This window comes from Castor canadensis, chromosome 8 (assembly GCF_047511655.1).
Source record: "Castor canadensis chromosome 8, mCasCan1.hap1v2, whole genome shotgun sequence".
NCBI classification, from domain to species: Eukaryota; Metazoa; Chordata; class Mammalia; order Rodentia; family Castoridae; genus Castor; species Castor canadensis.
The window spans coordinates 133,191,813-133,214,712 of record NC_133393.1 but is presented as its reverse complement, the minus strand read 5'-3'; the positions used below and the strand labels follow the sequence as shown (position 1 = coordinate 133,214,712).

The 22,900-nt window shown below is 38.1% G+C and overlaps 1 protein-coding gene across 5 annotated transcripts in view; it reads left to right on the top strand.

Annotated features, from left to right (window-relative positions):
- The window catches only part of Ntn4 (netrin 4), a 113,255-nt gene that overhangs the window by 75,939 nt on the left and 14,416 nt on the right, over positions 1 to 22,900 (top strand). For 4 of the 5 annotated variants that reach the window (XM_074084161.1, XM_074084162.1, XM_020164004.2 and 1 more), the window contains exons 6-7: positions 17,863 to 18,076; positions 18,411 to 18,526. In XM_074084161.1, coding sequence (XP_073940262.1) covers positions 17,863 to 18,076; positions 18,411 to 18,526 — 330 coding nt within the window. The remainder of the gene's footprint in view (positions 1 to 17,862; positions 18,077 to 18,410; positions 18,527 to 22,900) is intronic. The other variant, XM_020164014.2, reaches the window with a different exon arrangement.

The following is a 22,900-nucleotide window of genomic DNA, read 5'->3' as shown; positions in this document are numbered from 1 at the left end:
AAATTATAACTATGGGAAGAAAGACACAGTTATTTTTTTCACAAAGCTTGAAGTCTAGTGGGTATATATACATACCCAGGAATATAGGCAACTCGTGGTGTATGCACACACACACAAGTATGATCAGTAATGTGTTAAAAAGGGATGGGATCCAGCAGGAGGGGCAGTTAACAAGAGTTGAGGGTTCTGAATTTTGACCTGAGACTAAAGTTTAACAGAAATTAACATAGAATGAGTAGGGGTAGATCACTAGAGAGAACACCACCACCAAAAATGAACAGAAGGAAGAAAGAGTACAGCACATGCTGCCAACTGAAAAAAAGTTCATAATGGCCTCAGAGGTAAGAATGAATGGGAGAGTAATAGAGTAGTAGGAAGATGAGAGGTGCCCCAGGATGGCTCCAGGTGTCTGCATCTTGGACATCTCAGCCAATGAACAAGGGTAACTCATGGATTGAATTGCCCACAAGTAATTGATAGCCAGTCAATATGCATCATTTTGTCTAACTGTGTAGGACCTACCTACCAAGTTGGTAATTATAGGTTATATTCTTTGTGTGTGTGTGTGACTAGGATTTGAACTCAGGGCTTCACACCTTACAAAGTAGGTGCTCTGCTGCTTGAGCCATACCTCCAGTCTAGGTTATATTCAAGTATCAGAAGACCAAAGATACTTCAATGAAAACTCTATCAGTACCACACTAAGACAGTCTAAGAACAAAATTAGACAAAAATCCTGAAACATAAGGTGATTATAACATTTTTGTCTAGATGAGTTCCTCAACCTCTTAAGTTGTCCTAGGATTCACTTATATCTGGGCTACTAAAAGACTTGAAGTTAGAAACTACTAATAACAATTTGCTAATTGCTAATAAGTGATTGTCAATAACCCCTTACTCACAAATATTTGCATGGTTCTTAATGTACCAAGGAGGGGAGTTATGAAAATGACTAATATCAATAGAGTTCCTTTACCATAATTTGTAGGAGATGGTTGGCTTAGTAGGGAAGATCTATATTTCCTTCTTTCCTTCTCCATACAGTACCCACCCACTGGGTAGACTCCCTAAGAAAGGTGTATCTCCATTCTCTTCATGACTATTCCAGGATATGTGTAGGGCAAAGATGCCTGTGCCCACTGTCTTAGCCTAGGTTTCCTTACTGGCACCTTCTTCCAGAATACTATTCTGGTCCTTCTCGTCCCTTTTCTCAGCCTGCAGTAGTTCTCAGCATTTATTAGCACATCCAATTCTTCTACCTAAATATTCTCCATAATACATTGTTTCATTGGCATGTTTGACATTTTATTATTTAGTAATATTTTCATATCACTCTCTTTCCTTAGCAGATGTTTCCCTGTATCACCTCTTTAATTAAAAGCTCTGCTAATAAAGCTTATGATTCCTAAGTTAACATGCCTAACATTTATTTAATACCTAAACCAGATTCATGAAAGGTGCTGAAAGAAATATTGCTGTAGCTACAAGTTTTCTCTCCATCAGTTTCTACTGTACTTTCATGAGAAACATTGTATCAAGAAAACAAGCTGAGGTCAAGGACGGAGTTACACATCTTAATTCTAGCACTCAAGAGGCTGACAGGATCGTGAGTCTAAGACCAGCCTGGGTTGCACAGGGTTTCAGGCCAGCCTGGGCTACATATAAGATCATGGTTAAAAAAAATTTTTTTAATTTTTTAAAAAGTTGAAAATGCAGGCATGGTGGTACAGGCCTGTAATCCCAGCAATGGGGAGGCTGAGTTAGGAGGATCATAATTTTTAGGCCAGCCTGGGCTACCATAGTAAGATACTGGTTTCAAAAAGAAAGAAAGAAAGAAAAAAAAACACAAGCAAAAAACCCAAAACAAAACACTCATACATGTTGATATTTAAAAATTCTAAACTATTTCAGTATGTGGTTCCACCGACGACACGTACGATGTTATTCAAAATAACATTTTATTGTATTTGTTCTACTGTGCACAATAAGGCAGAAAAGTAACCTCTCCTCCGTGTGTGGTCCACAGACTGGCCTCACTGGCATCATCTGGTTGCTGATTAGAAATGCAGAACCTCTGATCCCAACCCAGATCTACAAACTCAAATATGCACTTTACCAAAAAACCCAGGTGGTTCTATCATATTAAAGGTTGAGAGTGCTGCAGAATGCTTTTCAACAAGGGTTTAAAGCTTTTTAGCACTTACGCTAGAGTAAATTGTTTAAATTGGTTAGCCAGCACACCCTGCTTGACCAAGCACACAAATTAGCTAAGGTTTATATCTCTGTTTGTGTGCATATAGACTTAGAATTTAAAAATCAATTATATAGAGATTTACTGTGAAAAAACTAAAAATCTAGATACACGTGTTCTATGGTACAGCATTTTCCAGCTTGATCCTCCATAGAACACTAATTCCATGAGTTTTGGGTAGGAATTGCATAAGGGGACTTTTCCTATGTCCTTCAAATGTAGGAAATTAATTAAAGGCTTCTTTGCATCAGGATTTCTCATGGCCTAATTTGCTAATATTCATCATAAACTTCCTTTTGTATAGTGGCCACATTTATATGAAGACTTCACATGGGGAGACATCCCTGAAGATGCCTTCCGTACATATTTCTCACGTCCAATTGCGCGGGGCTACAAGTGTGTACAAGGGAATGATAAACCTTGTTTCTAACGTTGAATAACCACAGGCGGTGTTAACTAAGCCTAGGCCATCTCCATTCTATTGCGCTGCACACAATGAACATTTGACAGCCCTTCCCTCCTTTCCTGGTCTTTATCATCTCAGGAGTTGGAACTGCTGGAAATCTGGAGATAAATTTTCTAGAAGTATATGTCATAGCTTAATTTACTTCGGAAAACATTTATCATCTCCTCTGTGTCAGGCACTGTGGTAAGCACCACATCTGTAAAGATGAAAAGGTCTTCCCTAAAAGATCTTAAACTGTAGGTGGGGAGAATTTTACAGTAATGGATCATTTCCATACACTGTGGTGGTGGTGATGGTACAGTGGCTATAGCTGACACTGGATGCACGCTGTTTTCCGTTCACTCTTCAAAGTGCTACATATCAATTAACTCATTTAAGTTCCACAGAGCTGCTTTGATGTGAGTACTGTTATGAGCTCCCACTTTATAGGAAGAAAGTGCAATGAAAAGATATACCAAGTGCCTTCAGGAGTGTGGGATGAGGGCAGTTTAAGGAAGACTTCTTGCAGAAATCCCACAAATATTTCTTTGATGGATGTTTTTATTTTTTCTAAAAGTACTGAAACACAGAGTTTGTCCTACTTCCAATCTCAGTGGTTGCCTTTGTTGCCCTTAATGAGTTAATCTACAAGATGAAATGAATGGATGATATTCTTCCTCATAGCAGCTACAATATATTTAATAGAACACATGAATTCATTCAACAAATATAGCAATTTTAACCTTAGGAGTCAATTCTCAGGTAGTTTCCTGCTGAATAAACCATCAGCTTTTTTGGTCCTATTAGTATGTTTTTCCCTCTCACTAGACTGTGTTTTTCACGCTCACTCTCCTATTAAGCATGATGTTAAGTGCAGTGGTCCTTATGTGCAAACTTTGGTTAATAAGCATAAATTCATGAAACCTGAATAAACAGAACCCTGAACAAAATTTACCACCCAAAAAATTTATTCCTATGAGCAGTTAAATCATCTCTGTTCTTACTTCCTCTTCATTTCAACCTTAACCAGAGTCTGCTGTGGGACCAGACAATCAGGTACACATTTCCATGCCAAGAAATCACTTCTAAGGATTCCAGAAATATTGTTTGTTTTTTTAAGACAAGTGGAGATCATTGAAACTGAATTTATTTCTACAACTCAGGGAAAAAATGGTTTAAAGGACAGTGCATTTAAGGTCGGTAAACACAAGGGAAAATATGAACCTCTCCAGCTGAATCTAGGGCTGAGAACAGAAGTGGAGGCTCAAACTAGCTAGTTCCTAAGGAACAGAGGGGAAAAGAGAAATGTAGTTCTCACTATGTGCTGAGGTACTTTGAGCATTATCTCTCCATTCTGAAAGAGCATGGTCTCTTTTAGAAGAATTTATTTGGAATTCTCTAAAGACATTTATGTGGCTTTGGAATCCTATAACCTAGTAGATTTTTCTATGGCAGCCATATTAAATATATGAGAATAACCCAACCAGACAGTGGTGTACTGGCTTTCAATGTTTGTGGGATGGGTGGGTGGGTAACTTGTAGCATTTACCAATTTCTGTGGCTTAAAAATTCCCACCATGGCCAATTTCAAGCTACCAGACCATTTCTTATCTGGGCTCAGTCTGACTTAAGCCACAGTAAAATGGTATCGTGCCTTTGGGTAGTCTAGTCTTCACCTTCATAGTCTGCTTCTCTGATCTCAAGCACCTCTCTCTGTGGTCATTGATTCCCAAACCTGGATGTAGTTCTGAACCACTTCAGAGCATTTACTGAACCTATGGAATCTCAGAGCTCTGACCTCGATATTCTGACTCAGACCTCCAGCAGGGTATGGGGCTAGAAACCTGCTTTTCCTTACAAGCATCAGTGGCCATTCTGATTTAGCTTTTGGAGTCCTGGCTGGCATCTGAGAACCACTGCATACACCAGTCCTATTTCTAGGGAGAGCTTTGTTCACTTCCATCCTTGGATGAAAGAGTCTGAGCTAACAGTCATCTATAACTTAATCTACTCATGGAATTGGCCATATCTCTGGCAGAAAGTCCACAGCTCTGGCTAGACACACTTTTTCTGAAACACTGATAGGCATAAATGCTGGTAAGCTTTCATGTCAGTTATCTTCTCCCATACCTATAATCCTAGCTATTTAGGAGGTAGAGATCAGGAGGATCATGATTTGAGGCTAGCTTAGGCAGAAAGTTCATGAGACTCCCATCTCAGCCAATGGCTGGGTGCAGAGAAACATGACTGTCATCTTAGCTGTACGGGGAAGCACAAATAGGAGTATCGTAGCCCAGGCTGGCCCGAGCACAAAGTGAGATCCTGTCTCAAAAACAACCAACACAAAAGGACCGGCAGTGTGGCTGAAGTGGTAAAGTGCCTAATGAGCAAGTTCAAGGTCCTGAGTTCAGCCACCAGTACCACTAAAAAAAAAAAAAAAAAAGTCTAACATAGAACCTCTATTTTTTTTCCAAGAAAATTTCTGGCAGAGTGTATACATTTATTTCCCATGAACACTTCGTACTTTAAAGTGAATTATTATAATGAGTAGAATTTATAATAAACTTAGCTCACCACTACATTGACATTTGGTTTGCTTCCATATTGACATATTTCAGAATGTAGCATTGAGCTACTATAGGTGGTTATTGTGTTGCTCGTGAAGTCTCTCCTTCTCCAACCTCCTCCTTTAAGTACCAAATTCTGAATGGATGGGAAATATCAATAGCTACTCCATGATATTCTACTATAGAAAACTTTCCTTATGTTGGTATAACATGTTTGAAACAGACATTTGAAGCAATGCCTTACAGAAGCCTTAGCTCTCTTTTTAGGACACAGCCAGTTAGTTCCTTTATAATAATTTGACTTTTATGTCAAGACACATATTTTTACCTATTGCAGAGTCTCTCCATATTTAAAGAAAAATCAGTAACTGGTAAAGAAAGTAGAATACATTCCTTGTCCAAGTAAACAACCTCTTGAAAAGCTGACATGCCCTTCCTTCCTCCCTGGTGAGCCAAAATAAATGTAGTCAATTGACTTTTAGGAGAGAGTGAATAAAAATAAACTTGGTCCCTCTGCTCTAGAACCCAAACCAAGTGTTTACCAATATACCATCTGGTTACTTGGTTACTGTTATCCTAACTAGCTAGCTAGCTATGTAAAGAAGAGTTTATAATCCAATTCTCTCTTTTTTTTCCTTGCCTTTTTTTCTTTTTTCTGCTTTTGTTCTTTCTGGCTTAGACATAAAGTTTTCAACCAAAGGATACGCAAGTGCTGTGGGTGGGTGACTATCTTTCCATCCTTCACAGTCTACTAAAATTGCACTTTCTTAGGGCTGATAGTAGGGCTTACGTGGTAGAGTGCCTGCTTAGCAAGTACAAGACCCTGAGTTCAAGCCCCAGTACTACCAAAAAACAACAACGAAAATCACCAACATTCATATAGTACCCTCTCACCATGTTCTCAGGAAAAATCTCTGCATTTCTCTGCTTACTCCTGTCACTACTAAACAATTATTTCATTCTCCCTCTAGTAGGGTGGTTCTTTCCTTTCAATTTGTCTTACTGGTAAAAATTTTACATTAATTAAGTCCAGAATACCTTACCACAATGACACATTTAAGAACCCATAAGCATCTTCCATTTTTCATTCTTGAACCTGTTTCCCAAGAGTCACTGAGATCTCTGCAAATAGTAACTTAGTGGGCTTTTTCTTTCAAACTGCACTTTTGGCAAAGCCACATGAGTTTATTTGTTGTTATATAAACAACACAAACATCCTGTTTTATATTGAAAGCAACTGTTAGTGTTTCCAGCATAGAATCAGTATGAAGTAACTGGTTTTTTTTTTCTTTTATTCATATGTACATACAATGTTTGGGTCATTTCTCCCTCCTTCCCTCCGCCCCTTCCCTTTCCCCCATCGCCCAAAGTAACTGGTTTTGAAATGCAGACTCTTAGGTAGAACCAGCGATGTGGCAGCAATAGTTAGGAAACTTTAATCTCAACTCCTTTTCTTTTAATCTAAGAAGTAAAACCAGAGGATAAAGAAGTGAAAGGGATAGAGAAAACAGATATAATGTAGTAACTGTACTATGACATTCCTTTAAAAACATTAAATAAGCTGAGCAAGTGGCACACACTTGTATTCCCAGCTACTCAGGAGGCAGAGGTGAGAAGATTATGAGTTCGAGGCCAGCCTGGGCAAAGTTAGCAAGACTCTGATCTCAAAAACAAAATAAAAAGAAAAGGGCAGGGTGATATGGCTCAAGTGGCAGAGTGTTTGTACAAGGCCCTGGGTTCAATCCCCAGTACCGCATAAAAAAATTAAATAATACATTTTTAAATCCCGCCCACAAAGGAGAACCTTTGTGAGTAGATAAATAGTAAAAGTCAGTCAAGTTTGGGAAGAGAAATAGGAGAGGTCATGAAACTCTCTGCAATGTCTCTCAAGCAGAGAGTGTAATTCATTGAATAAATAACTCTTATGCCATTCTACATTTGATAAAGACAAGCATTAAATAATCAAGCAATTAACTGAAAAATATCAAAGCCTTCAGAAAATCTGGACAAATTAGGAGGGGCATACAGAAGAGAACAAGCATTGGATGAACAGAATGCTACTATACAGAAGCACTGTTCTGGGCAGTTTACATAGGTTATCTCATTAGCAATCTTTATGAATTACATGGTATCTTTTCAGTTTTACAGATGAGTATGCTAAGACTTAAATTGATCATATAACTTATCCAAGTTCATATAGCTGGTCAGTAACAAGCCTGGGATTTGAACCCAGGTTTCTCTGACTGCAAAGACCTTGATCCAATCAGTGGCCTACAAACAGCCGAAGAAATCTACTCTACCTAGTTGAAAACAAAATGAATAAACAAAGGTCAAAATAATCAGACACATATTTTAGAGCCAAAAGTAATTTTTAAAAGATCTAGTTGTTGGTACTGTTGCTTTTGTTATGACTTTTGGTTTTGAATAAGGCCCTGCTCACTGATAAGCAGTCATGTAAAATCTGAATCCAAAGAACTGCATTCATCCTAAGGTATCTGAGTACAAAAAAGATGGAGGTGAGTTAGGTCAACAAAAACAATTGAGCAAAGAGAGATACTAAGGAATAGATGTGAAAGAGGATAAATGCTCTTAGATTAACTAATAAGAAACATACCAGGAAGAATACAAAAGGTTGCCACAGATACTCAAAAAAGTGTATGGGGATGCAGAGAGGTGGCAAAGAAGTTACTGCCCTAGAACAAAGAGTTATAATTAGATATAATTGCATGAAAGAGAGGAAAAGGAATTTCAGATTGATTAATGTGAGAAAAAAAAATGTTTACAGTGAAAGGAATACCTCCTGCAGAGTTACAATGAAGAGATTTTATTACAAATAATAAATAACAAAACTGGGTCAAGTGAAACACTAAACGTAGAAAATAGTCATGCCCTGATGGTTCAGAATAACCTACTGTGTTTTGACCATTTCCATTTTCTACAGATTTATTGGGTGTTTTTTTCTGGGTGTCTTAGTATTGCATGCTTTGGTGCTAAGAAACTAGAAACCCTGTTGAAGGAGTAGTATGGGCCTTTCAGAGGTTCATCAAAACATAAAATCAGTTCATGGTTGTTGGTGATTGAGCGGTTCATTCAACAAAAACTGAGTTGCTAAAATGGGTCAGGCATAGACCTAGGCTTTGTAGAAAAGAGATGAAAAGATGTGCTTTCAGTGGGAGGGGATAGAGGTGGGAAAGGGCACGGGAGGGTGAATATGGTGCAAATACTGTGTACGCATGTATGTAAGTGGAAAAATTGTACCTGCTGAAACTATTCCAGGAATGGGGGGAGGGAGGGTAAAGGAGAATGGAGGAGGGGGTGAATTCAACTCTGCTATATTTGATGTATTGCAAGAACTTTTGTAAATGCCACAATGTACCCCTGCCCAGCACAACAATAATAATAATTTTAAAAGGATGTGGTTTCTCCCTTCCAGGCCTCACAGTATAGAGATGGCAGTTAGGCAAAAAAAGAGATTGCTGAGGGCCAAAGACCATCAATCATTAAGAAATATTTATTGAGTGACACAGTCATTCCTTAAAAAAAAACAAAAAACAAAAAAAACCTAGCCTGTTCAGTGCCTATCTTGTGACAGGTCTATTCTAATCATTGTATATACAGCAAAATGGAGTCCCAACCCCATGGAAATAGACCACAGGTAAACTTACCCCAAGTAAATGAGTAATTAAGAGCTATAATATGTGCTAGTAGGAGAAAGGTACCATGGCAGATTATTATAGCAGGGACTCATCATATTAGTTCAAAGGAGAGATCTAAGATAGATGTAGTCAATAGGGAACAGGGCTTGATTCTCCAAAGGAAAAAGGAGTTAGAGATGGCTTCAATTCTTAGCTGGGTGCCTTCATAGATTGTGCTTGAGTGGGTTAGAAATATGGAAGGGTGAGGAGGTGGTATTTCTTTACTAATATAACCAAATTATTCAAGATACAATGTCCAAAATTGTATTCAGAGGTCTTCCAAGAGTAAGATTTGTCTGTATAGTCAAAATTGCTTTCTTCAGTTTAAATGAAGCAGTAAACCAAGAATATAAAATTGTTTTTTTAACTGCATAAGATCTCTTAGATATACCCAGGAAAAAACAGTAGCTGGCTCAGTTACAACCAGTAAACAGGAAGGGAATGGTACAGAAATCAAACAGAGGGTCTGAGCAGCAGTCATACAGTAAAGGATTAAAAATAAATACTAAATACTAAAAAAAAAAGTCTTTAGTATTTATTTGTATCATACATTTAAAACTTTATAGAAGACAAATAGGAAATATAGTTGAAGTGTTTTACATTTACTTTATAAAAGCAGATCTTATGCATAAATGGATCTTTCTCTTTTATGTGGGTTGTAAAACTCAGGAGAGATGGAACTTTAGTAAATGAAAGACAAATATTACTTTGGATTACTTATTTGGGTTATTCAAGCATAATTTTATTGGAAATTAAATAGATCTTGAATCTTGTGGAACTACCTATCACTGAACATAATGTATATAATATTTCAAGGATCAATTGAAAAATGTTCCCTAGGAACTACATTACCTTCACAGAGTAAGGTTCATTTACAAATTTTCCTTTATTTCTAGCTATTCATCCTTAGCAAAAATAGTTGATAGTAGAAGGAAAGGAATAACCAGGACAAAAAAAAATAGAAGATTCCCTTCATCTTCTATTTAACTTCACAAATTTAATGTAACAATTCATGCTATTTCCTCTTTTTTTGGAGCCACATTTCAGAGTCATCTCCCTTAAGTTATGTTAAGAACCTCAGCAGGCTACTGTGCAGCTTTTGAAATGCCTTTGCTATTAAAAATTCCCCCCATCAGAAATTCTGTAGGGCCTTGGCCTTTTCAGGAGAAAACAATGTTGGGAGCTGAGCAGCTGAGGGAGTGGCCACCGGGTAGTGGTGAAAGGTCTTGAGCAGCCACTTCTTTCCCAGCCAGCTAAGGGCCTTGAACTTTGAATTCTGTTTTTAGAAAAGCTAAATCAGGAGCAAATATTTTCAGGGTATTTTGCTCTCAGTGCAGCTTTTCCTAGCAGAATAGCAAAAGTTAGCGCTATCAGGTAATCCTGAGGACTCCTGAGAACTTGAAAGATGTTAGATGCTGAGCTATTCTGACTGTCTCTGAAGCAAGCGTGATATCATGGATCACTCCAGAAGTGGAAGACAGGCAAGGAGGTGCCTAGAGTTCTGGTGAAGGTGAGAATAAAGAGGAAAGGGCAGCAATGGTTTCATTGGACTCCCTCACCGAAGTCTTTAGCAATCCCTCAGAATAATGAGAGCCATAGAAGTTCCTGGCCGTCTTGCACTTACCTTTACATACTTCTGTTCAGGCAGGTGAACAGTGTGAGTCTTGTCTTACATTACAGTGCAGTGTGTCTTCCTGGAAGCAGCAGGACCATATATCACACCCTTCTTTTTTGCAACATGCACCCATCTATAACATGAGGGATGGTAGGTTGACGTTTTTACCCAAGAAAGGAGCGTATATGTAATAGGGAAGTAATTTAATCCTAAAGGACTTAGAATAGACAAAAAGCTGTCCTTCAGTTTGTCACCACATTCCTCCCAGGTACAAGGCAAGGAGGCCATTAGAAAAGCCAGTCAAATCATTTCCTTAAAAACCAGTCCATATGTGCAACAAGGTAATTGATAGCTCTTTCCTCTGTGTTCTCATGCATGCTGGCCTCTGTTATAACACTTGCTGCCCTTTATTTGTTGGTATGTTGATTTTTCCTCACTGAAAAAATATGATTGAGTATCTTTAGCTCCTAGCACAGCTTGTGTTAAAACTAAGTTCAAGAACGCTTTGGTGAAAGTATGAGTGGATGGATGGATGGATAGATGGGTGGACAGACAGGTGGACTGACGGTGGGCATTTTAAAACTAATGTGTTTCCTTCAGGTAATAATAGTGGTTATTTCTTTATAATTTGGTGCCACCACTGCTTAATACCTTTCGAAATACACTGTCTCATTCAATCTTCAACAACACTGTGGCACAGATACTATTATTTTTACTTCACTAGAAAACTGAGAGTTGACAGGTTTCATAAAGTCTTACAAAGACTATGCCTCATGACCAGGACTTGAACTCACACAGTTGCTTGTTGCAACTTTACTATATTGTCTCTATTTTATTCTTCTGTTTTCCTAAGAGATCTTATAGACAATTTCTAAACAGCTGTATTTATTGTTAGCCTTTGTAGTTAAAACAAATATTAAGCTTTATAGTCTACGAATGCACAAGGTTGTTTAAAAATGTGTCATTAACAGTTGTGTTGGCTACTGGAGTGGCTCAAGTGGTAGAGCACCTGCCTAGTAAGCGTGAAGCCCTGAGTTCAAACCCCAGTACTGCCAAAAACAAACAAACAAACAAAACCCAAAAAACAGTTGTATTTCCTGCTAGATCTTCAGAGCAGTTCACATCCTAACCCTTTCCTGTAAATGCTCCTTAGAGAGACAGTGCTTCACATCATAGATGCATTACTACAAACATATATCTGTATTTCAAATCTGCATCACACTTAGCAATGATTTAAATTCAATGTTGGAAAGAAACCCGTTGTGAACTCTTTCATAAAGTATTCATTTCCTCCATCTCATCTGCTTTGAATTTTTTTTATTATTACTTTAGATTTTCTTCCAAAAGGCCTTCCTACTAAATAATGCACTATTCAGAGTAAGTCATTTGCATTATTAAAGAATGCTTGTGACATTATTTGAGAAATAAAATAACGTTTATAATAATTTTGCTTTGCCAGCATGGTTGTAGGTGAGAACAGCTTTAAGGCAAATGTTTTTTTTTTGGTGGGGGGGGATAAATGATGACTCCAATATTGCATGATAGAGCTGGGAGTATGGCTCAGGTGGTAGAGCACCTGTCTAGCAAGCAGGAGGCCCTGAGTTCAAACCCCAGTACCTAGACAGAGCAAAAAAATAAATCCTCCTTTACACAAAAGTACAAATTTTGATACATATAGGAAGAAATATGATAATACCTAAGACAGTTTAAAGTGATGGGGATATTGATACCATTAAGTTGGGTTCCAAGAATAAACAGTGGATCATTTTTTAAAAAGTATAGGTCATGAAAGAACTCTCAACTATATTGAATCAGCATTCCAGTTTTCATGTTGTGATACATGAAGATGGCTTTAAAAAAAAAAAAAGCCTTCTATTTTGAGAGCATGAGGTCTAGAGTTGAAGACATGTCTTACTATATTGGCATATCACAGAGATCTGTACTATTCCTGAGTGTAACAAGAATGAGTATGATCTGAACTCATTCGTGGTAGAGAAGTAGGGTGTCAGCTGTTAAGACCAGGCAGATTCATCTACCCTAAAAGTGATCCAAAAATAAGTTTCTTAAAGAAGTTAGATCCCAAGATCGCAGATGGGAACTCTGAAGTTGTCATCAGTATGTCTGTAATTCAAGTGGAGATAAAAGAAGCCAAAATATAAGAATTGTGGGCTTATAGGACAACTGAATTAAGTATCAGTTCTTTTTTAAATGTCTGTCATGAAGAGAAATCTTGAATTTCAGCCTTAGAGGAACCGTGGTGCCCTTGATGTACAGTGAAAGAAACACAACATTTGAAATTCCTTAAATAAAAATTTATTGACTTTAATTTTGCCTAATATTATACATTAAAAAAAAAAACCTTTACACTGTTTGTAGAAAGCCAGCATATATTTATTGGCTCTAAGTTTCTCTAGTGTTTCCCATAGAGGGAATAAAAATTAAATTTAGCTGTTTCAGTTGTGGTATGCCATAGACATGAAAAATTGGAGGGATGCCCTGGCTCACCTTATGAAATTCTTTTCTTCTGGCTCTGTTTTGAGCATAACTTTCTTGTTTTGCTTTCTCTTTAGCTAACTGATTGTAGAAACTGAAAGAAATTTATATGGAATTAAATAAAGCAAGCAAAAGCTTAAAAAAAAAAAGACAGTATCACCAAAAAAAAAAAGAAAAGAAAAATGAGCAGTCTGCTCTCTGGGCCACTGGAGGCATGGCTCGAGTTGTAGAGCACCAGCCTAGCAATAGCAAGCACAAGTGCCTGAGTTCAAACCCCAGCACCACCAAAAAAAAAAAGGATGATTTGTCACCCAGACAGGCCCACTCTACTACTGAAAATATGTTTGCCACTTAAAGCACCATTTCAGCTTTTAAGGACAGTTCACTTCACCTGTATACACTAAAAATCATAATGAAAAAGAATAAATTCAGAATGATAATATACAATCATTGGTGAATCGTCACTATTGGGGTTCATGTCTAACAAGAAGACGAAGCTGAAGTCAAGGAGTTACATTGCTCTTTGTCATAACTTTGACACTCATCGTCAAAAAGTGTGTGCTCAGGTTGCATTTTTAGAATAAGTACAAATATAACTAAGCCAGAACCTAAGGAAGTTCTTCCTCAACCCAAGCAAGGAGATATATACTTGCACAGTGGAAGAAAATAAGAAATGCAGATTATGCATGTCAGATATCGACTGCTACCAAACTTCAAGAGTTAGGTATACAAGGCAAGACTTAGTGTGCAAACTGAAAGGTGTCAGGCCTTCTGCCTGGAGCTAGTTCTGCATAGTTTCCCAGTGGTATTTTTATCTGGTAATTATGCAAAAAGTCACATTGACAGAAATCCACTAGCACATGTGATAGAATCGCATTCCTCTCTGGCCATTCCTGAAATGTATGTAGGTTTTAAATACCTACACCTCTCAGAGAGGTGAACTCTGAGAAATGTTCGGATTTTCTATTAGTGGAAAATATATGGTGGTGGAATACCATGCTCCCATGTATGGGACTCAGTCCTACTGAAACTCCCCTAGCTGCCATCAAGAACCGAATTGACTTAACTAAATGATACAGTAACTATTGGCTTATTATCTCGAAATCAGGAAACTTATATACTTTTATATGTGACTTCATTTAAAGACATTTCTGTGTTGTTTTGAATATAATACTTTGACATATTTATGTAACATATAATCCCTCCAAATTGTTTCTTAATTAAAAATGACAAATCAAAGCTGCTTTGATAGCTTTAGAGAAAATGCCTGATGTCCTTATAACAAAACCCAACCAAAAAGACTTTTAATTTTGAACCAACAATACCATAACTGCATGAATTTAAATGAAGCCAATCTTCTGTGAAGCCAGTATTTTAAAGGCTAAAATTTTTATTTCTCTTCTTGTATTAGTAAGTTTTTTATATGCAATAACTTTCTTTTAAACCACTGATCTCTTCAAAGGTCAGCCTGTCTTGTTCACATTAGATCCTTAGCAGTTTTTTCAGTACTTACCCAGCACAAAGTAGCTGGTCCTTAGGTGTTTGTGAGTAACTGAATGAATAGATAAATGCTGCCTTACACACACTCAACAAACCCTGCTAACCTGTCAAACACTTTATGTTTTCCTTTCAAAGTCCTTTATATTTTCCTCCATGCCCTTTGTAAGCTTTTCTCCCATTCCCACACCTACTGCCTTAGTCATGCCCATGTTATCTCTTATTTCTTTGGTTTTCCTATTACCAATCTAATCTATACCATGGCACCAAAGTGGCAAAACTTCCTATGGTTCATCCATTCTAAAACTTCCTATGGTTCATTACACCCACAGGACAAAGTTCAACTTCTTGGAATGGGCCCTTTCACAACCTAGAATCCTAATCCCATCCATCCCAACTCTATAGGTTTTTGTTCTGTCCCATCTCCCTTCAGGTGCTTTCCATGCAGGGTACACCAGACACACTGCACTTTTCACATTCTCCAAATAAGACATATCTTTCACATATAATCCCACAGCCTGGAATGTCCTTCAGGACAATCCATAGATGCTTATTTGGGCATCTACTACCAGATGAGGTAGCAGACACAATTCCAGTGCCTCAAAAACCAAAATAAGAAGATAAAGATCCTCCTGTCAAAGATTCCAAGCCTAAGAGTAAGAGAGACAGACATAGCAACAGAAAATAATCAGGTACCGTGGCACACAAAATAGAAATATATACACAGAACAGAGGCAGCACAGAGGAGAGAGTGACTAACTGGAGGGAGTGGGACAGAAAAGCATGTCAGAATCTAGATGGACAAGATGAGGAAAGGTGGTGCAGACATGGCCAAGGGTACTGAGGCAGGAAGGAGCTGAGCATTTCCAGGAAGAAGTAAGAGCTTCCACATAATTCAGAAACATAGAGCACAATGGGGGTAAACTGAACTGTATGCCTAAAAATGGCTACGATGGTACCTCTTACGGTGTTTTCAATATAATTAAAAGCGAAAATTATTTTTTAAAAAATACAAGCCAAGCTGGAATAAGCAACTGCCTACCTTCCCCTTCCTTTTTAACTTGAAAACTCCTATTTGTCTTTTAGACCTGGCTCATACATTATCTAACAAGCCCTTCTTTGTGAGCCCTTTGTGGTTCTCTCAGCCTGTGTCATCATCTTCCTCTGTGCGCCCCTGGCTGTCCATGCATACCTCTGTCCAGCATATCACATTACATGGAAACTTCTGTTTACTTCTCTGTTTCCCCTACAAGATTATGAGTTCCTTGAAAGCTGGTATCACTTCTCACACATGAGTCTTGTGTCTCTATAAGAATTTTTATTGCATTAATTAGTTCACTTTACTACTAGTAAACTGTGTGCCAGATACCACACTAATGGCTTTGGACAAATGATCTTCTTTCCTTCTTATGTCTATATATGAGGATAGGTATATTCTTATTTCCGTTTTTAGAGTCAAAGGAATTAAAATGACAAGGTGGATATCTTACTAAAGTCATACAGTTGGGTAGTGGAGACTGAAGTCAGATGGAGTTTCATGACAAAATTATCAGTAAATGAAGTTTTGTAGGGGAAAAAAAGATAGAGTGGGATTCAGAATATTAGTTATAAGACATGGCAGAGAGAGTTGGCCTGTTCCATATCCGGCACTGTGCTACACATCTTGCTGATGGCATTTCATTTAAGTAATTTCAACCTCATGAAATCTCTACAGGCTATAGATATCACAGTGAAGAAAGCAAGGTTCAGAAAAGTTAAATGCCTTGCCTGGAATCACAAGCTAGTAGGAGACAGGGGCATAAACTAAGATCTCTCCCAACATTTCTCACTTGGTTCTAGAAGAAGGAGTAGAAAGATGAAGATGAAGAGATTCTGAGGTAGAGGGTGAAAGGACCTTGTCAGTGCATCAGAATCATCAGACTAAGTGGATAAGATGAATGGAACAGCCTGGGATCATTCTGGGATAACCATGTGAGGAATATTTTTTTTAATTCCAGGTAGCATTGAATATAGTTGTTGAGCATCAGTTAAGGGACCCAACTGAGGTCAAGTACATGAATTTGTACTGGACCTAATAAGCCATTTATGCTGTCCTAGGAGCAAAGAAAGCAAAGTGGCTGAAGATTGGCAAACTGTGTGCAGTAGGCCATTCTGGGAGGAGGGAGAGACCTGAGGAGAAGGACGTACAGAAATGACTATTATACATTCTAGTCTGAGGAGCTGAGTTTAACCCCACCCAGCTTAAACTCAACTTTCCTCTCTTATGGATGCTGCCTGGCAATTAATTATACTTCACTTCCTAATTCTCTCTTCCACTCCTCAGACTTCCATTATCTCTCTCACCTGATGACCTTGCTTCCTATTTCATCCACAAAATATAAGCAATCAAAAGAAAAATCCCACCAGCCCCTCAACCCATTCACTGCATTTATTCCCTTACCTCCATCTGTGTCCATGGGCTCTGCCTTCCATGCTGCCACAGGTGAACTGATCATGCTCCTACCTAAGACCTTTTCTGCATCAGACCCTATACTCCCTTCCCTACTCAAGTAAATATCCCTCCAACTATCTCCCATCTCTCTTTTGGTCATCAGTTTCTCCTTTTCTACTAGATCATTTCCATCAACATCAAGCATAAAATATGGTATAATTTCTCCCATTTTAAAACAAACCAAACAAAAACCCAAATCTTCACTTGAGTTCATACCCTTATCCTGTGTTAGCTTATGCCTTATTTCTGTGTCTGTTCTCACACACAAATTCCTCTTCTCCCATTGTCTCCTGAGTTCTTTTCAATTACATTCCCCATTCACTATTGTACTGAAATTGTTCCTATCAAGGACACCAATGGTGTTCATGTTGTTAAATGCAATAACCCATTCCCATTCCCCATTTTCCCTGACTTATCAGCATTTGACAGTCGATGTTGCCCTCTTCCTTAAAACTTTCTTTTGCTTCAATAACATCATCTGCGCTTTTTCTTTTTTTTTTCCACTGGCTGCTCCTTCTCTGTCTTCTTCTCTGGCTAATCCTCATTGCCTCACCCAAAAGGCATTCATATTTAAAGCCTTCAATGGTGGAATTTATTACATAGGGGCTTTTTGTTTGTTTTGTAGCAGACATGCTTTTTCTGATTCCGTCGTATCTGTAACATAAGTGGTTTTCATTCTCTGAGCATCCACCAACTGGCCAAAGGAGAAGTCTCAGAAATATGGTGTGATTTGGAGATTGCCAGACCAAATCTGCACACAGATGACCTACAATCACTCATCAGTCCTTGTGTGTTCTCTCTGTTGCAGCATGTTCCTGCCATCCCATTGGATCAGCTGTCCTTCCTTTCAGCTCAGTGACATTCTGTGACCCAAGCAATGGTGACTGCCCTTGCAAGCCTGGGGTTGCAGGGCCACATTGTGACAGGTGTATGGTGGGATACTGGGGCTTCGGAGACTATGGCTGCAGACCCTGTGATTGTGCAGGGAGCTGCGACCCTCTCACGGGAGACTGCATCAGCAGGTGAACATGCATGCCTCTTGCTCTCATCTATGTGTAGCTCAGATTCTTTTGACGATCTGGTAGTGATTTGGAAAATCTTGCATGCCATTAGGAGAGCATGATATATTTGGACATCTTTAAAGAATTTTTGTCAAATTTTAGAGTTAAATAATTTGTCCTTCCAAGATTCTAGAGATCATCTAGTTCATTTTGAAAATAAATTACTACTGCTTTCTGAAAAGTGAAAGTATGGGAAGGTAGATGATAAGGTTTGACTCTCAATGAATAAATTCATTTCTACTCAAGTTCCAAAACAATTCCTTAATAAATTCTTCATAATTTTCTGTTTTATTAGCAGCACAGACATCGACTGGTATCATGAAATCCCTGACTTCCATTCCATGCACAATAAGAGTGAGCCAACCTGGGACTGGGAGGATGAGCAAGGATTTTCTGCACTTCGACACTCAGGTGAGACAAATGTAACTCAATATCCTATTTCCCAGGTCTGATCTTGAGTAAATGTGACAAACCAGGGGTCAGCTTTTGGGTCCTGGGAAGGGCACCCTTTAGTTCAGAGTTTTAATAAAGTAGCAGCCCCTCCCCATAAGTATGAAAGTGAAATATAGCTAAGGAATTCTTTATAAATTCATTCATTCATCTAATAAATATTTATTGAGCATCTAAGCTATATGGCAGGGATGTAAATATAGTAAGTGAACAAATCAGACAAAACTCCCTGCTTCTGGGTGGCTTACATTCAGGCAGAAGACAGATAATAAATAAATATAATATTTAGTATGATAGATGTTTAATATAATAAAACAATAAAACAGGAGTGGGAGCATAAAGTGCTTAGGAGGGGTATTCTTTAAATAGGGTGATTCCCTATGAATGTCACCTTTTTATAGGAAAAGGGAACTAAAAAAAGTAAGAAAGTGAGCCATACAGGAAACAGAGGAAAGAGAATTTAAACAGAAGATCCAAGTTCAAAAGTTCTGAGGTGGGAGCAGGCCTGGTTTATTCAGGACACAACAACTGGAACAATGTAAGCCAGGGGAGAATAACAGAGGAGATGGAATGGAGTCTGTGTAGGCCATTGTAAGGAGTTTGGCATTTACCTGGAGTAAAATGGAAGCTTCTGAAGGGTTTTGAACAAAGGTATAGCATTTAACATAACACCAGTTAGCACGGATGATGTTTTCCCTAGACACATTCCGCATTGTGGTTGTAGTCATAAGCAAAAAGTTGGATTTAATCCAGGTGGAAGTTTTCCAGGCAGAAATGAAGCAGCAGAAGGCAATGATTATTCCTGAAATTTGCACTGAGTAAGGAGAGATGTGAGGGTGAAAAGTAGGGTCAGTAGATTTCAGGGTTTCACAGGATTGTTGGAGCTGGAAGCAAGGTGGACAATGGGGATGTAGAGATCACCTAAGAAGGGGATGCCTGAAATTGAGAACAGGAGAATAGCAGTCATTGATGACACTGTCTAAAATAGTCATGGGAATGGATAGCTGGGGTCATTACTGTAATGTGACTTTGTCATAATCAACTTTCTATATATGTATGACATACCAACATACATCTATACAGTAATCCCCCAGATTTATTCCACACAGTTTTGACCAAGAATGGTCAGAAAACAATGACAAATTTTGAAAATCAAAATCTCAAATACAAAAATTTTAAATTCCCATGCTTGCATTACACAACTCAGTTGATGTGGAAAAGCTCCCAGTCATGCCCATGTTATTGTCAGTTGTACTTAAGTCCTTATGTGATTTGCTGAGTGTTTGTCTGCCTTTAATTTTATGGAAATATGCCTCCCCAAAAAAGCAAAGGTGTCCCAAAGGCAAGGTAAAACTGAATCTGCTTAATTGAAGTGATAAAGTGAAAATACTAAATTTGTCAAAAGACCACGTGTCTTAGGCAGAAGTTGGGCAATATGTTATGTGAAAAATGAATCAAACATCTTCAGTGCAGCACTGAATTCTGTGCATCCTGAACACTGATGGTTTTTCCCTCAATGGCGGTCTCTTTGGAACCCATGGGACCAAGGTCTACTGTATATATGTATGGATCTATATCTTGTCTATCACATTTCATGAGCCAGTACCACAATGGCTCATTACAGCTTTATAATAAGTCCTGATACCTGATATGGCAAGTTCCTCCATTTTGTTCTTTCTTGAAATCTTAGCTCTTTGCTCTTGCATGTGAAAGTAGATTTAGCCTAATAAGTCCCATGAAACCTCTGTTGAAATTACGATTGCAATTACACTGACTTACGGGTTATTCTGAAAACAATGATAGCTTATAATATTGAATAGTTCCAAATATGAACATGTCTTTCTACATGTCTTTTTTTTCTCCAAAAAAGTCTTACGTTTCTTTATTAAATTTACTCCCAAATACCATATAGATTTTATTGCAACTTAGAAAGTGTTCTCTACTTGAATTTTCTTTTTTTTTCACTTTTAAAAAAATTTTTAATCGTTTATTCATATGTGCACACATTGTTTGGGTCATTTCTCCCCCCATCCCCCTGCCCCCTCCCTCTCCCCACCCCCTCGCCTCCAGGCAGAATCTGTTCTGCCCTTATCTCTATTTATTTTTTTTTTCTTTTATTATTCATATGTGCATACAAGGCTTGGGTCATTTCCTTATCTCTATTTATGTTGAAGAGAGAGTATAAGCAATAATAAGAAAGACAAAGTGTTTTTGCTAGTTGAGATAAGGATAGCTATACAGAGAGATTCCTAGCATTGCTTCCATGTATAAATGTGTTACAAAACCCAAGTTGATTCATCTCTAACTGATCTTTTCTCTAGTTCCTGATCCCCTTCTCATATTGACCTCTGTCGCTTTAAGGTTTCTGTATTAGTTCCTCTGGAGTGGGGACATCAAATACTATCATGTTTTGGGTTTCTTACCTATCCCCATACCTCCTATGTGTGCTTTCCCCTTATCATGTGACCCAGGTTCAACCACATTACTGTATTTGCCCTAGATCTAAAGTCCGCATTTGAGGGAGAATATACGATTTTTGATCTTCTGAGCCTGCCTAACCTCGCTCAGAATGATGTTCTCCAATTCCATCCATTTCCTTGAGAATGATAAGATTTCATTCTTCTTCATGGCTGAGTAAAATTCCATTGTGTATAAATACCACATTTTCTTAATCCATTCGTCAGTAGTGGGGCATCTTGGTTGTTTCCATAACTTGGCTATTGTGAATAGTGCTGCAATAAACATGGGTGTGCAAGTGCCTCTGGAGTAATCTGTGTTGCATTCCTTTGGGTATATCCCCAGAATTGGGATTGCCGGATCGTATGGCAGATCTATGTTTAGATTTTAAAGACGTCTCCAAATTTTTTTCCAGAGTGGCTGCACCAGCTTGCATTCCCACCAGCAGTGTACGAGGGTTCCTTTTTTCCCACATCCTCACCAACACCTGTTGTTAGTGGTGTTTTTAATGATGGCTATTCTAACAGGGGTGAGGTGGAATCTTAGTTCTACTTGAATTTTCTAAGTAGTTATCAATGAGAGAAGAGAGTACTACTTACTGTTTTGCATTTTGGTCTTATATTCAGCAACCTTGCTGAATTGATTACTAAATACAATTGTTTACAGATTATCTTGGATTTTTAAACATACAGTATCATGTCATTAGCAAATAAAGACTGTTTTGTCTGCTTTAGTTCTATTTCCTTGCCTTGTCTCATTGGGTACAGCCACTAGTCTAATGTTTTCCCAGGGTTGTTACAAATATTTTGAAATTTTCAATAATTTGATATTTGATGTTGATTTTTGATAGGCAGCCTATCAAGTAAAAGCCATTCTCTTCTATTCCTAATTTTATTGTTTGTCTATTTATTAATGAGTTTTGTATTTAGTGGACTGCCTTTTCTGTACCTGCTAAGAAAATTATGGTTTTTTCTCCTAGAATTTATTAATGTGGTATTTCAAAATAAGACTTTGCTGGTATCAGCTATTATTTTAGTCCTAGGATAATGTTTGTCAGTCATGATGTATTTTTATTCACTCATTGCTGAACTTGATCTCCAAAAGTTTTTGTTTATTATTTGCTTAAGACTTCTATATCTATGTTTATAATGTACTTGGTCTATAATTAGTCAACTATCTATGTTAGGGTGAGTAAGGAGATCCCTTACTCCATTTTTTTCTGTCATCTGAAATAATTTATATAAAAATACAATCATGAGTCACTTAATGAGGGAGGAGACGTGTTCTGAGAAGTGCATCGTGGGTGATTTTGTTGCTGTGCAAACACCATAGTGTCCTTTCATAAATTAAGACAGCTGTGACCTCACTAAGTAATACAATCTTATGGGAGCACAGCACTGATGAATGTATGTAGTCCATCAATGACAGGAACATCACTATTAGTGCATGACTGCGAGTCTTCTGCTTGAATGCTAGAACTTACTTATAAAGCCATCTTGAGCTGGGCACAGTGGCTCGTGGCTATAATCCTAGCTACTTGGGAGGCAGACATAAGAAGGATTGTTGTTGGAGGCCAGCATGGACAAAAAGTTCATGAGACCCCCATGTCAACCAATAGAAGTTGGTCCTGGTGGCCCCTGTCATCTCAACTATGCAGGAAGCATAAATAGGAGGATCGCCATCCAAGGGCCCAGGCGTAAATGTAAGACCCTCATCGAATAATAACTAAAGCAAAAAGAGATGGGGGTGTGGCCCAAACAGAAGAGTGACTGCCTTGCTAGCACAAGGCCCTGAGTTCAAACTCCAATAACAACCCCCCAAAAAAAACTAAAAATAAAAAAACATCGTAGCATGGTGTTTGTAAGTAGAGGAAAACAT